Here is a 15,218-nt window from a genome sequence, read left to right as displayed (position 1 = left end):
TTATAATTTATTCAGATTACATCTGGATTGTTATCCCCTTGCTTGTATCTTCCCTTTTCCACCCTCCCTCCCTCTTATAATATCTTTTTATTTTTAATGCGGAATGAATTAAGAGTTATTAGCTGGCAGCTCCTGAAATCAGACTAGTCGCAACTCTTGGTGGCTTTTATTTAGAGCTGTGAGTATCTCACCCTAAGAGCTGATCTTCCTGTTTCTCAGCCTTCTGGAAGGTAGTTACCAAAATGAAATCAGTCCTTACCTGTCCCTTTCTGGAGTCTGAGCTCCCAGATCTACCATCAACAGCCATCATCAGTCTAGAAAGGAACTGTCTTGCCTTCCAGACCTGTTCCACAGCCTCTGAGCTCTCTCCAATTGAAATGGTTCGTGTGTTAGGGAAGGCTTTCCTAGGCCATACCAGAGCCAGCATCACTAAGCCGGTTCAGAGAGCCAGGAGACATACTGTCTGCAGGTACAATAGTCCAAGCGTGTTCAGGAACAAATGGTAGGCACTGAACAGATAGACACAATGACAAATGTAAGGGTCACCAGGTCCTGGCCTTTGAAGGATCACAAAACAATTCCCTGAGGGACCATTGGATAAGCAACTAAACTGAGACATAATTGGCCAAAAGCATCCCAGAGAAAGCGCCATTGTGCAAATGGCTCCTAGGGCCAAAAAGGAGCTACATGAGCACAGGGAAAGGTAGACGAACAGGTGGCCTGAGGACTGGAGGTCCAGGCCAAACCACACCAGAGCTTTGATGCCAAATTTCTCTAGCTTTATTTTAGGATCAAAGGGCACTTCAAGGGTGTCCGCAGGGGAATGGCCATGTTGTATGTTTCTCCTAGTAACACCATGGCATAGTGCAGATGAGCTGTTTGAATTGCATGGGCTAGAGTATCCATAGGGACGCAGAAAAGGAGATGTATTGATGATATGATTAGGTAAATTAGACATGAGAGATGAACCTGTCTGGGTGGCAGGAGAAACTTGTAGTAGGGAAAGCAGATTCAAGGTAGACCAGAGTGCTGTCCAGCTTAGGGTCCTAGACAGTGAGGAAGATCTGCCTAGAGGTTTAATGGCATTCCTCCCACTCTCCAAGGAACTGTGTTAAACCACAGCTACAAAAAAAAAAAAAAAGCCAGATGTGGCATTCTAACCCAACTCCAAAGCCCCTGCCTTTAACTACTCAGTAAGCAGCAAGCAGCGAGCGTGTGGCTGGCCCCTCCTGTGTGATTAACTTTGGTATGGGAAGAAGGCCCTGGAGCCCGCTGTCCTAAAGCAGGATTTTCAGGACTAACTTGAGCTGCAGAAGATCTTTTTTAAAAGCAGGAAGTCACTGAGAGTCATCTGGAAGAGCTAAGGTCAGCTCTGTGCCCCATGGATCTGGATAAACACCTAGACTTTCATAGTCTGGAGAGGCCTATCAGACACCTGAGCTGGGTGTGGGCGTCCAGGAACTCTAATGAGCACGACTTGGTTTTTTCATTCCTTCTCAAGTGTGCCGGGTTAGGCTGTAGCTTGTCCCTTTGACAGCCATCTTAATTGGTCAGTAACTCCTTAGGAGTGGAAAATACCAATTTCCAGCTCCTTGACCCATATAGACTGCCAGTTCTGTACAGGAAGGGCCTGTGATTTGTGGCAAGCCTGATTCTGGGTGCTCTTGCAGGGGCTGAAACCCAGTTCAGTAGAAAAAAAAAAAAAAACAACTGATTTTCACGCTAAAATCTTGGTAATGTTCAATGTGTGTGTTCCCTGGTCAAAGGCTTTTATCTCTTGGCCTTGGGTAGATGTTATTGTTAGATAAGCCTTCCCAGTCAACATGATCCCCATAACCGCTGAAATGACCCCTAACATCTGCAAGAATGACCCATCCCTGCCAAAACAACTCTGGAGACCTGTGGTTACTCTGTGTAGGTCACATGCCTGCCATTTGGCTCACTCACTATGAACTGGACAGAGATGGGTGTCACGGTTGACCTGCCCCATTACATAAAAGGCTGACAAGGCCTTGGCTCTAGTACCAATGGTCCTTTTTGCCTGGAATGCTTTCCCCTTAAATCTGTGTGTCTCTCCTTTTATCTTCTGATCTTAGCTGACCTGTCACTTCCTCAAGCCTGACCCAACAATCTTTCTAAACTTGGATTAGTGAATATAACGTGCCAAAATAACAGTAGTTTTAAAGATTTACTTCTTGGGGCTGGTGAGGTGACTCAGCTCGTATAAGTGCTTGCTTTGCAAGCCTGACCTGAATTCAACCCCTAGAACCCACTGTGGGAAGAAAAAATCAACTTCTAAAACTGTCTTGACCACACACAAGTCTGCTCTGGTACCCGTGTGTGTGTGTGTGTGTGTGTGTGTGTGTGTGTGTGTGTGTGTGTGTGTGTACACACACATATATATCATTTGCTTTTGTAAGCAACCTGGGGCTGGTTTGACTGTGCAGGCAGAGGGGGTCGGTCTCAGTGCTTCTGTCTTACTGTTACATCTCAGTTTTATCTCATAAACAAAGATGGTAGTTTTCGCTTAGTGTGGTGACATATTCATGTAATTCCAGCACTGGACGAACAGGAACAGGAGGATCATGAGTTCAGTACCATCCTAAGCAACATACAACTCTGACAAAAGAAATCACATGCATCAGCACCAATGGGGTGAGAAACATTAAGATCACATAAGTCCATCCGCGTTCTAACATTGAAAGGAGTATGATGCCTGTTGGAGAACGGGGAACATGAGAACTCTGGTTACCAGGACACCCACTTCAGAAAACTGACTCTTATCTACTGAAATGAAACATACTGATAGCATCCTGATCTCCACACCTAGTTATTTATCAATAATGCATACTGAGGTACTCTGGGACACATTCAGAAGGTTTGTACATGCCTGCTGTCCTCAACTACTTAGATGGAAGGATCACAAGCCCAGAGGTTGGAAACGAACCCAAGAGAAAATTGATCGTAATGCTTTCAGATGTGTGTGACCATTCCAAGCTGGAACTAACCCAAATGTCCATCAGCAGTGAGGTGGGCTCCATTCAGATTCTGGAATGTTACAATTCTGAGAACGAACGAACAAGACAGCCCCACAGTGAGGTGTGGGTCAACCTTAACAAAATGTAGACGCAAAGGAAGATACAAGGACATGTTGTAATGCCCAGATTGAGAGACCCTCTGAGAGACTACCAGGACCATGGATCTGATGCAAACACACAGGGTATTTATTACAAGCTTGAGCTCAGGTCACAAACGGTCCCTGACACAGCAGGTTAGGAGAGTGGCCCCGGGGTGCAGGGTCTAGGGATTTTTAAAGGAAAAAAAAAAATAAGGGGACGTGTCATGTGTCCAAGTCTTGGCATTTCATGATTGAGTGAGAGAGTTGGTAGCAGCATAACCTTTATGCTGGCTGGTTGGTCCAGGCATGCCAGCCTGGCCACAAAGAGGTATTTTTATCTTGCACACTGGTTCTTAACCTAGAGGCAGTCTTCAGGCATTCTGTGAGCCATCTTCTTGACTTCCTTCAGCCTGAGTTGCCTTCTTCTGTCACCTGGTTCGGCTGTGGCGGCTAGCAGTACCCTAGCCAAGTCCCAAATATTGTCTCTTTTCTGCCTTTATCTGTTTTTGCTCCGGGCTATCTCTATTGTTATATATACCATTTCTACTACCTCGGCCAAATCTCTTGATAGTTTTCTCACCTAACCTCTCCTGTGGCTGTAACTTCTTTCTAATATCTGGTGCTGACTGTGGATCAGTGGTCCGAGTGTTTGGGATCATACAGAATGTACTGTGGGAAAGCTTCCATATCCCTTTAAGGAATGTCAGTGGACTTTCACTAGCCTCCTGTCTTTTTGTTTTGTTTTTTTAAGCCTCCTGTCTTAAATCTTAGAATTTGGTCAAATTAGTGGGCCTCCTCACAGCTGCTCTGAGACCTGCCAACAGACCTGGCAGTAGACCTTGAGGTGCTCCCTACCTGACCTGTGTTGTAATCTCAGGCAGGTCTGACAAGCGGAAAACTAGCTTGGGGACCCCAGTAGGTCCAGGGACCTGCTTCTGGGCCAACAGAATCACACAGCTTTCCTCCTCAGTGGTGACTAGAACCTCTAAAAGTTGTTGACAATTGTCCCAAGTGGGCTGATGGGTCAAAAGCACAGTCTCCGATAGATTAATTAATTCTTCAGGATTTTCAGAGAAAGGGGCATTCTGGGTTCTCCAATTGAACAGTTCTGAGGTTGCAAACAGCCAATAATGATGAGGCTGATTCCTCACTTCACCCACTAGCCCTGCAGCTCGTAAGGGCAAAACAGTGGAGTCAGCTTCTGGGGTCATGGCCCACTGGCTGTGGGGTGCCCTGTGCTGGTCCCTCAGCTCTGCTCGCTCGGAGGTAGGGGAGGCAGCAAAGGCCGAAACGATTCTGGCTCCAGGGGCGGGAGAGCCTGAAGTTCTGGCCTGCAGGAAGGAGGTGGGGGTGGAAAGAGACGGTTTTCTTACATCCCCCTTGAAGGACAGGGTAGAGGGGCTCCTATGGTTTCTTTGGCCAAAGATCCTTTGCCCTGGTAACTAGTGCCTGTGTAGGTTCTGAAAGGGGGATTATGGGTCTTGGGGTGGAGGGGGGGGGTGGTAAGAGACAGGTTAGTTGCTGGGGGTGGGGGTGGAGGAAAGGTTTAACCCAGGCAGGCGGGGATTATGTATGGGACTTGGTCAGGGTCTCCATGCGCCTTCTGGAAGATCTTAGCCTCCACTGCCTCGATGAGGGGAAGGTGGGAGGTCCCCTCTGGTGGCCACCCAACGTCAAAGGTTGGCCATTCTGAACTGCAGTAAGTCATTATCATTCCCTTGCCAATGTCCACAGATAAGTTGTGAACCCTCACCCTAACTTCCTTGAGATTAGTCAAGACCAAGTCCAGGGGGCTTGAAGGCACTTGTCCCATCTCCTCAGTCACAGTGAACCAAAAAAAAATGACACCTAGGACACACACTGAGAGAACCCAAAGACAAAGCCACCCGAGCTGCGGGAAGACAGAAACGAAAGTAAGTGCTCGGTAGGTCTCAGGGGCCTTGAAAACTTAGTGGCCGCAGCAAGAAGAAAAGACCTAATGTGAGGCTCTCCACCTTCACTTGGGGGCACTCCATCCCCACCCTCACGGTCTGGAGTACCTCCCAGAGTCTCATGACCCTGATGCTCCAGCACATCACTTTGGTTGCACCACAGACGCCTCAAGGCTCAGAAACAAAAGTACAAACAAAAGACAAATACAGACAAAGAACATTTACCAATCGGTGTCGGACCCTCCGGATAAGGGTCCTGGGGGCTCTGGAGGATCCAGGATGAGCCCCCAAATGTAAAGGCCAGATAGTGATACCCCTGAGAGACCACCAGGACCACAGATCTGATGCAAACACACAGAGTATTTATTACAAGCCTGAGCTTGGGTTGCAAACCGTCCCTACCATAGCAGTGGCCTCAAGGTGCAGGGTCTAGGGGTTTTTCCTAAGCCTTGGCGTTTCATGATTGGGTCAGAGGGCAGCATGACCTTTACGCTGATTGGTCCAGGCATGGAGGCCGAACAACAAAGAGCTATTTTTATCTTGCAAACACATCTAAAGTAGCTGTTCAAGCCCTGGAACTCTGAGGCGGGTGAAGGTTACTCTGCGGACATGAGTTTCTCACGGTGGAGCCTTAGATAAGATGGGGGGTCTACCTTGTGTTTTCACATTCTCACAAGGTCTGATGTATTGTTACATTTACAGAGCTCACACACAAGTGAAACTACGGTTAAAAACCACAAAAAGGCTGGGGTATAACTCAGTAGTACAAAGGGTACTTGCCCAGTCCTGGCTCAATTCCAGCAACACACACACGAAGTGGGCCATGGTGGCTCATGCTTGTATCTTAGAAATTAAAGAGGCTGAGGCAGAAGAATTGCTGTGAATGAAATAGAGCTACTTCATCATTCAGGGCTACCATTTGAGATCCTATGTCAAAAAGAAGGGGCAAGGTAGGGGTTCTTGTTACCATTTGGGGGAAAGCAGCCATGCTCTAGTCATCTAGACCGGGGAGGGGTGGTCTAGGAAGCTGTTGCAAGGGTATACATATTGTTAAAATTCAAAATCGTACTTTTGAAAATATGGGCTTACTATGTAGCCCTGTGGGGCCCGGGAGCCATGGAACTGGGGAAAGCTGGCTTGGAACCAGAGTGGGGTCCATTCTGAGATCGACAGGAGTAGAATCTCCCCCTCATGTCCCTGAGCATACACCCTCTTGCCCCTCCCCAGGAGGTCACATAACAGGGTAAGTTAAACTTCCTCTCCCCTTTTATAAGGTCATGGCAGGCATCACCTGGATTTCCTCCTTATGCAAATCAGGTATCCCCACAGTGCCCCAGCCCCTATGAAGCTGCCTCACAGCCTTTTTTTTTCTTTTATTTTGGAGACAGGGTTTCTCTGTGTAGCCTTGGCTGTCCTGGACTCACTTTGTAGACCAGGCTGGCCTCGAACTCACAGCAATCTGCCTGCCTCTGCCCTCTGAGTGCTGGGATTAAAAGCGTGCGCCACCATGCTCGGCTGGAGCTCACAGTCTCTTAAGGTCTCTTCCACTCCTGGCAGTTTCTGCTTCAGTTTCCCTCTCATGATCCACTGGCTTCACAGGCCGATTGTGCTGTGACAGGCAGGGAAATGGAGCTTGAACAGCATACCCCTGGCTGGGCTGGAACTTGCTAGGTAGACCAGGTTGGCCTCAAACTCAAAGATATCTGCCTGCCCTCTGCCTATTGAGTGCTAGGATTAAAGACATGTACCACTACACCTAGTATGTACACTTTTTAAAAATATTTTTAAGAGTATTTTTTGTATGAGTGCTCTATCTGCATGTATACCTGCATGCCAGAAGAGGGCATCGGATCTCAGTATAAATGCTTGTGAGCCACCATGTGGTTGTTGGGGATTGAACTCAGGACCTCTGGGAGAGCAGACAGCGCTCTTAACTGCTGAGCCATCTCTCCAGCACCATATGTACATCCTTTTCTGTGTATTTTAACTGAAAAGAATTTTAAATAAAAAAACTCAAAGTAATAAGAGATGTGTGGCTGGCAGGTTTGCCCCTGCCTGGATTTCCTTCCTTCCTTCAGGAAACTCAAGGAGGGAAAATGCTTCATAGAAGAGACTTGATTTCCCAGCTGTATGGTGATGGCGCATGCCTTTTCTCCCAGCACTCAGAAAGTCTGTCTTAAAAAAATGAAAGAGAAAGGGGGGGGGAGGGGAAGAGATATGACTTTCCAAAGAGAAAACACCCCAAGCTAGCATCTGAATAGGAGGGAGCCAGGGACACAGGATGGACCAAGGGATGAAACTGTCAGAGGACTTTTGTAATTTTGTATGGGATGAAAACATAGCCATTAAATCCTACCTGTGCGCTGTTTGTCTATTTAAAACAGGATCATGCTGCATAGCCAAGGCTGGCCTGAAACTTAGAGTGACCCTTCTGCCTTAGCTTCCTAATTGGGTTTGCAGGTGTATACCACCCTGCCTGGTTAAGTGTACCCAGCTTGGAATTACAAGTCAAAAAGAAGCCAGATTCAGAGACCGGCAGTGGTGGCGCAGACCTGTAATCCCAACACTGAGGAGGCAGAGGCAGGCAGATCTCTATGAGTTTGAGGCCAGCCTGGTCCACAAAGTGAGTCTAGGACAGCTAGGGCTCAGTTGTACAGAGAAACCCTATCTTGAAAAACAAAACCAAAAACAAAACAAAAAAAAAGAAAAGAAAAGAAAGAAAAGAGCTAGATTCATTTTATCAAAGACCACCACCATCTTTCCTGTGAATCCCAGGCTGATGATGATGATGATGATGATGATGATTATGATGGTTATTATTATTATTATTATTATTAACGAGGCACATTTAAGTCAAGGTCATGACCCCAGGTGAGCAGACCCTCTCTAGAGATGAGCAGTGTGGTGACACTGTGCTGTGTGGTGTGTGACCCAAAACAAAACTCTTAAGCACTTAGCACTCTATTTTCTCATCTGAAAAGAAATCTCCTTAAATCCTCAAAGAGGTTTCCTATGTGGTCTGTCTTGATACCAGCCGTCGCTGCCAATGGAGAGACAGAATGGCAGGTGACATTATCTTGGAAACCCCCGTAAAGCTAGCCCGGGTTCTGTTAGGAGTTACTTAGGAATGTCTAGTCTCCAGGGTGGCAGAGAGGGATCAGAACCTAAGTGGTTAGATTTGCTGTGACCCTGAAAAGAGACACAGTCAGGGATCCTAGGAATCTGTGAACACTAGGTGGGCCTCTGATGTCCTGGCTGCCCTTCCCACCTCTGGTTCTGAGAATCAAGCCTGGAATACAAAACCAGTCCGGCAGGTGAGCCTTGGCTTTGCACTTTGTTTCCTGAGGCCCACTGATAGGGAGCTGAGCCCTTCTAAAGTCCACAGTGAGCTTCCAGAAGATAACAGAGGATGTGTTTAAGAGGGTGCTGGCGGGGGGAGGGGAAGCAGTGGGAAGCGCTCCAGCCCCACCCTCCCTCCGCCTCCCAGCCAATTCCTTGGCCGAGCTTCCAGGCTATTTCATTTATTTATTTGGTTTTCTCCCGTCCCTCCCATGTTCCTGTAGGCAGGAAACTGCCATTTTCCTGAGTTATCCTCAGCGGAGACTGGCTTAGGCACAGAGCACAGGTGGCTGGTAATTTAGCACTTGGCGAATCTAACAGGTCGAGGGTGCAGCTTTGTTTGCTTTGGGCAGTATTTTTGAAGATAAACGTGTATTTCAGTTACAAAAACATGACTCTTCCTACCCCTTAAACAAGTTTTTGTTGTTGTTGTTGTTTTTGTTTGTTTTTTGGTTTTTTTCGAGACAGGGTTTCTCTGTGTAGCCTTGGCTGTCCTGGACTCACTTTGTAGACCAGACTGGCCTCAAACTCACAGTGATCCAGCCGCCTCTGCCTCCCGAGTGCTAGGATTAAAGGCGTGCGCTTTTACAAAGTACCTAGGGTAGACAAACACGGTGGTGGCACTACTATAATCCCAGCACTTGGGAGGCTGAGGCAGGAAGCTGTTCGCGGCCAGCTTGACTTGTCCTATGGAACCCTATCTTTAAAAACAAAAAGGTGTCTAGGTTACTGCAGAGGACAAACTGTGTGGGTGTGACAAGGAATCCCCTTCTAGAACCAGTTGGGATCTCTCTCAGAACAGAGAGGGACAGCGCCTTGTTGGGAGTCTTCCCTGCACTAGGGGAGCTAGGCTGAGCCCCAAATCCCTCCATTTTCAAGTCAGTCTCCATAATTCCGCGGGCGTCCCGATCCCAGGGAGCTGGGGGGTGGGAGAGGGGAGGGGCCGCGGCTAGAGATGAGAAGAGGAGATAAACACTGGAGATGTGATACTGAGGACAAGGGAGGCGGAGGAGGGGAATGGTGAAGGGTGAGTCAGTGACCTTGAGAAACACGACGGCGGTGGGTGAGCGTGAGAAAGGTAGGCAGCAGGGAGGCCACCCGGCTAACAGAACAGAGAAGCGGGCCTTAGAGGCGCGGCGTCGGCGGGTGACCGGCGCGAGGGAGGAGCTTGGTGACGCCTAGAGCAGGGCGGGGCGAGAAGCAATGTCAGGTCCCCGTGTGGCGAGCTTCGGCGCGCCTTTGCGGAGCCGGTGGAGCAGCCGCTGCCTCTCTGGTCGCTTTCCCCGAGCCAGGTGGGTGCAGGGTCCCGAGGTTGGGTGGGTGGCGTTGAGCACCGTGGTGGTGCGGTGCAGCCGAGCGGGGGTTGGGGGCGGGGGGACACACTGGAGTCCGGCCGGCGGCTCGAGTCACACTGCTCTTAGCGTGGTCAGACCTGCAGCAAGCGCTCCAACCCGGCTACGACTTTGGTCCTGAGACGTAGCTGAGCCTGAGACGTCCCATGGACTTTCAGATACAGTGGGTTCCTGGTCTGGGCCTCAGCTTACCCACCTGCGCAGTGAGAGCCCATTTAACGTTTTCTCCCTATTTCAAGATGACTTAAATCTTCCCTCTTAGCCACATTTTCCTAAGCGCCCCGTCCCCACACCCCTCCTCACCTGTCTGCACTTCTTTGGCTGCATTCTGAATGAAGCCTGGCTCCACAGATGTAAAGACACAGCTTTGCAGGCGGCCCTGTCCGAGAAGAAACCTGCAATTGGTCTCTGACTCCAGGCTTCTGGGCATTGGTTTGGTCACCCTCCCTGGTCGGCCTTCTTGACAGTTGTTATTACTAACTCAGTCAAGGAAAGATGGAGAAATTGCAGCTCAGAGCCATGTACGAATAGACTATTCATTTTCTGTTCCACTCTATACGGGCTTAACGTACATAATCCATTTTTTGAAAGTAGGTAAGCGAAGTCCAGTGGAAGGGAGCCCTGTCCAGAGTCTGGACATTTGGCTGTAAGCCAGGCTGTGTTTGCAAGGCTTACTGTGACCCTAGGCATGTAACTGCCCTTCGCTGGCTCCACCGTCCCCTGACCAGCCATGTTGTTGGTCAGTTTGCAGAGACCTTTCTCTTGTGACATTACTGGTAATGATTACTAGTAACCTTTTTTCAATTTTTCTTTCGAGGCAGGGTTTTTCTATGTTGCTCTGGCTGTCCTGGCACTTGATCTGTAAGCCCAGGCTGGCCTTGAACTCATAGATCCACCTGCCTCTGCCTCCTGAGTGCTGGATTTAAAGGCGTGCGCCACCACCGCTCTGGCTGTAATTGTTGTTTTTTGTTTGTTTGTTTGTTTGTTTTTAATGAAGCCAAGCTGGAGACTTTGCCAGTGATAAGCATGAGGTTAGGAGGAAAAGGAGCACTCTGGAGGTGAGGCAAACTCATGTGTGGAGATGGGTTCCTCAAAGAAGGGGCACTATTTTCTAATACTTGCCCATAGGGTCATGGGCTGGAGAGATGATGGCTCAGAGGTGAAGAGCACTGGCTGCTTTTCCAGAGGACCTGGGTTCAGTTCCCAGCACCCACATGACAGCTTACAACTGTCTATAACTCCAGTTACTGGGCATTGGACACTTTTTTCTGGCTCCACGGGCACCAGACATGCCTGAGGTGTGCTTACATACATGTAGGCAAAAACAGATAATAGATATAGTCATAACTGTTTCCTGACTTTGACCTACAAGGCTGTGTCCCTCAGCTCAGCGCTATCCTGAGCACTAGACTTTGCCCAGCCTCAAGGCAGTTATATTTCTGGCATGTTCTTTTCTTTGGTCTCCCCAAGAACTGCACCTGCTCAGGAACTTCCCTGAGTTCAAAGGCTAACTTGGGCTCCAGATTTATAGCCTTGCGTTGCGTACTGACTTCAGTGTGCTTGTTTTGTAGTTTTTCTCTACAAAGAAACCCTTATCAATACCTAGACATGTCACAGGGGATGGACACCTGCCTTTTTCCGCTATCACCTGGCTTATAAAATGCCCAGAAATGTGTTTTTGAAATGAATGCACAAATGCTTTCATTCAGTCCAGAAATCATTGCTGGGTTTTCTTTTTTGAGACAGATTCAGCCCAGGCTTATCTGAGACTTGGTATATAGCCGAGGATGACTTTTGAACTTCTCCTTCTCCTGCCCCCCTCTTTCAGGTACTGGGATTATAGGTGTGTACCACTCTGCTTAGTTTATTCAGTGCTGGAGAACAAACCTAGCTTCATGTATGTGAGGCAAGCACGCTAACAGATTGAGCCACAACTCTAGCTCCAGTGCCAAGAGCTTGTGAGGTTGTCACCTCTGTGCTTCTCTTCCACACAAGGTTCCCAGGTGCTCAGAGAGTAACTCCTCAGGTGCTCGGTACATCAGGATGTAGACCCAGTCTCTGACCCCAGGCCCTCAGCGTCCGTCTCATCTGCTGATTTTCATTCTAGGATCTTGTGCTAAAAGACATTTCTAAAGTGCCCTTTGTCAGCTCCAACTCTGACCTACGCAGCCTGGGAGGGGAGCCACTGTTGGCTTGTGGAAGGTGGCCTGAACCAGCTCAGGTGTTCCTTTGATTCTGGGGCCTGCGGTGAACTTGATTCCATGGCGCACCGGCTGCAGCTGCGTCTACTGACGTGGGATGTGATGGATACCCTGATCAAGCTCCGCTGCTCTGTTGGGGAGGAATATGCCAGCAAGGCCCGGGCCCATGGGCTGGTGGTGGAAGCCACGGCCCTGGAACAAGCCTTCAGGCAGGTATACAGGGCTCAGAACCACAGATTTCCCAACTATGGCCTGAGCCATGGCCTTACCTCCCGTCAATGGTGGATGGACTTGGTCCTACACACCTTCCACCTAGCAGGCGTCCCAGATGCCCAGGCCATAGCTCCGGTGGCTCACCAGCTATACGAAGACTACAGCAGTCCTTGCACCTGGAAGGTTTTGGAAGGGGCTGAGACTACCCTGAAGGGGTGCCGTAAGCGGGGTCTGATGCTGGCAGTGGTCTCCAACTTTGACCGACGGCTGGAGGATATTCTAGCAGGCCTTGGCCTGCGAGAGCATTTTGATCTTATTTTGACTTCTGAGGCTGTGGGCTGTCCTAAACCAGACCCACGGATTTTCCGTGAGGTCTTGCGGCGCACTCGTGTAGAGCCTGCGACGGCAGTTCACGTTGGGGATAGTTATCTCTGTGATTACCAGGGGGCTAAGGCTGTGGGCATGCACAGCTTCCTGGTGGTAGGCCCCGAGCCTCTGGACCCCTCGCTCAGAGATTCTGTACCTAAAGAACATACTCTGCCCTCCCTATCCCATCTCCTGCCTGCCCTTGACCTTCTGGAGGCCTCAAGCCCTACATCATGAGTTGGGTGAGGGAAGTAGCTGGGACCGGATAAACGTTGGAGGCAGGGAGTCCCCTCTTCCTCCCCTCTCCCGTGGCGGCAGGTGTCTTGGGCCCTCCCTCTGCAGCCTCCCTAACCTATTCTGATCATAGAACAGCGAGGGCTTGGCAGTAGCCTGGTCTCTGAGCTCACGCATTCATTCATACATGTGTCTCTTTTTATTTATTATTATTATATGGTATGTGTGTGTGTGTGTGATGTGTATCATGGTGTGTGTGTGTGTGTGATGTGTATCATGGTATGTGTGGGTGTGTGTGATGTGTATCATGGTGTGTGTGTGTGTGTGATGTGTATCATGGTATGTGTGGGTGTGTGTGATGTATATCATGGTGTGTGTCTGTGTGTCTGTGTGTGATGTGTATCATGGTATGTGTGGGTGTGTGTGATGTATATCATTGTGTGTGTGTGATATGTAAGATGATGTGTGTGAATGTGTGATGTGTATCATGGTGTGTGATTGTGTGTGATGTGTATGATGGTGTGTGTGAACGTGTGATGTGTATCGTGTGTGTGAATGTGTGTGATGTGTATCGTGGTGTGTGTGGGTGTGTGTGATGTATATCATGGTGCATGTGATATATATCATGGTGTATATGAATGTGTGTGATGTATATCATGGTGCATGTATGTTTGTAATGTATATCATGGTGTGTGTGTATGTGGAGGTCAGAGGATAATGTTGTAGACTGGTCTTTCATTTTTACATGGGTTCTGGGGATCAAACTCAGACTACAGTTTAGGCAGCAAGTGCTGTAACACACTCAGCTATCTCGCCACCTCCCTCTGTCCCCTTTCTACCTCATCCCCCAACTCCATATCCATGGAGGGCCCATCTATCACAACCAGGTACTTTTTTGGCTTTTAAGATGGGTTCTCACATTAGCAAACATTGATGTCAACCTACTCTAGTCCACGCTGACCTGGGAACTCATTACGACCTTCCTACGTCAGCCTTCTGAATGTTCGGATTGCAGGTGTGAGCCACTTTCAAGAGCTAGGGATGTAGATCACTTGCCTAACTCGTGAGGCCCTGGGTTCACACTGTAGACAGATTCAGACTTTCAAATGCTGTTGTTAACAGCAAGGGCTTTTTGCCACTAGAGATCTGAAACCCTACTATGCAAAACGCAATATCAAAAAAGCCCAGAGAAGCTGAAATAGAAATCCCCTCCCCTACCTTGGAACCTCAAGGTCGGATGAATTTGAAAGTCAGGGCGCGCCGAGTGTGGTGGCACACACTTTTAATCCCAGCACTAGGGAGCAGAGGCAGGCAGATCACTGTGAGTTCGAGGCCAGCCTGGTCTACAAAGTGAGTCCAGGACAGTCAAGGCTACACAGAGAAACCCTGTCTCGGAAAAAATAAAAAGAAAGAAAGTCAGGTGCTAGGCAAAACAGTAGAGCTGCTGCACCCTTGAGTGAAGGATAGCGTAACTGGTCCTAAAAAAGAACACTGTTGACTTGTGCCTGCTGTACATCACATACAGTGCTGAATTCTTTACCTCAAAGCTATCCAGCAGGCAGAGGTGGCATTCCCCCCACCTCACCCGCACCCCCACCATTTTCCATATGGGCATGGTTGCACATGTCTGTAACCCCAGCATTCTAGAGGTAGATGATACATAGTGAGTTCAGGACTAGAATGGGCTATGTAAAACAATGTCTTTCAAAAACTAAAAACAGCCAGGCGGTGGTAGCACACGCCTTTAATCCCAGCACTTGGGAGGCAGAGGCAGGCAGATCCCCATGAGTTCGAGGCCAGCCTGGGCTACAGAACAAGTTCCAGGTCAGCCAGAGCTATTACACAGAGAAACCCTGTCTCCAAAAACAAAAACAAACAAACACCAAAAAACAAACAAACAAAAAAACCCTAAAAGCAGCGTCGGGCATGGTAATGCACCCCTCTAATTCCAGCACTCAGGAGGCAGAGGCAGGCAGATCGCTGTGAGTTCAAGGCCAGCCTGGTCTACAAAGTGAGTCCAGGACAGCCAAGGCTATACAAAGAAACTCTGTCTCAAAACAAAACAACAAAAACTCAAACAAAAACCCAAAAAGTAAAAAAAAACAAAAAACGGGCCTGGTAAGATGGCTCAGTGAGGGGTACAGGGAGGCACGCTGGAGAGATGCCTCAATGGCTAAGAGCAGCAGATGCATTTCCAGAGTACCTGCTTTGATTCTCAGCACCCACATGGCAGCTCACTACTGCGGTTTCGGGGACTGGTGCCCTCTTCAGCCTCTGTAGGCAGCAGGCACACACAAGGAGCACAGACACACATGCAGACAGAAGCCCATACATAGAAAACAAAAAGCACTTAAATTTTTTTTCTCTTGTTCATTGCAAAGCCTGACAGCTCAGGTTCTACCTCTAGGACCTAGACGATGGAGGGAGAGCAAGATAACGCCTATAAGCAGTCCTCTCATCTTCA

At 48.7% G+C, this 15,218-nt stretch overlaps 1 protein-coding gene across 1 annotated transcript; it reads left to right on the top strand.

The window, feature by feature from the left end:
• The first annotated feature begins 9,556 nt into the window (after positions 1-9,556).
• On the top strand, positions 9,557-12,940 carry HDHD3 (haloacid dehalogenase like hydrolase domain containing 3). Its single transcript, XM_084792958.1, has 2 exons — positions 9,557-9,680; positions 11,848-12,940. Exon 2 carries the CDS (start codon positions 12,002-12,004, stop codon positions 12,755-12,757), a length of 756 nt encoding a protein of 251 aa, XP_084649084.1. The 5' UTR covers positions 9,557-9,680; positions 11,848-12,001; the 3' UTR covers positions 12,758-12,940.
• The last annotated feature ends 2,278 nt before the right edge of the window (positions 12,941-15,218 follow it).

The sequence above is a fragment of the Acomys minous genome (genome assembly GCF_964271855.1).
Source record: "Acomys minous genome assembly, chromosome: 1".
NCBI lineage: Eukaryota > Metazoa > Chordata > Mammalia > Rodentia > Muridae > Acomys > Acomys minous.
Note: the sequence above shows the minus strand (reverse complement) of the source record. Positions and strands in the feature narration are given on the sequence as shown.

Coding starts and splice junctions, on each gene's coding strand:
- HDHD3 (XM_084792958.1), top strand. CDS start 12,002: ATGGCGCACCGGCTGCAGCTGCGTCTACTGACGTGGGATGTGATGGAT.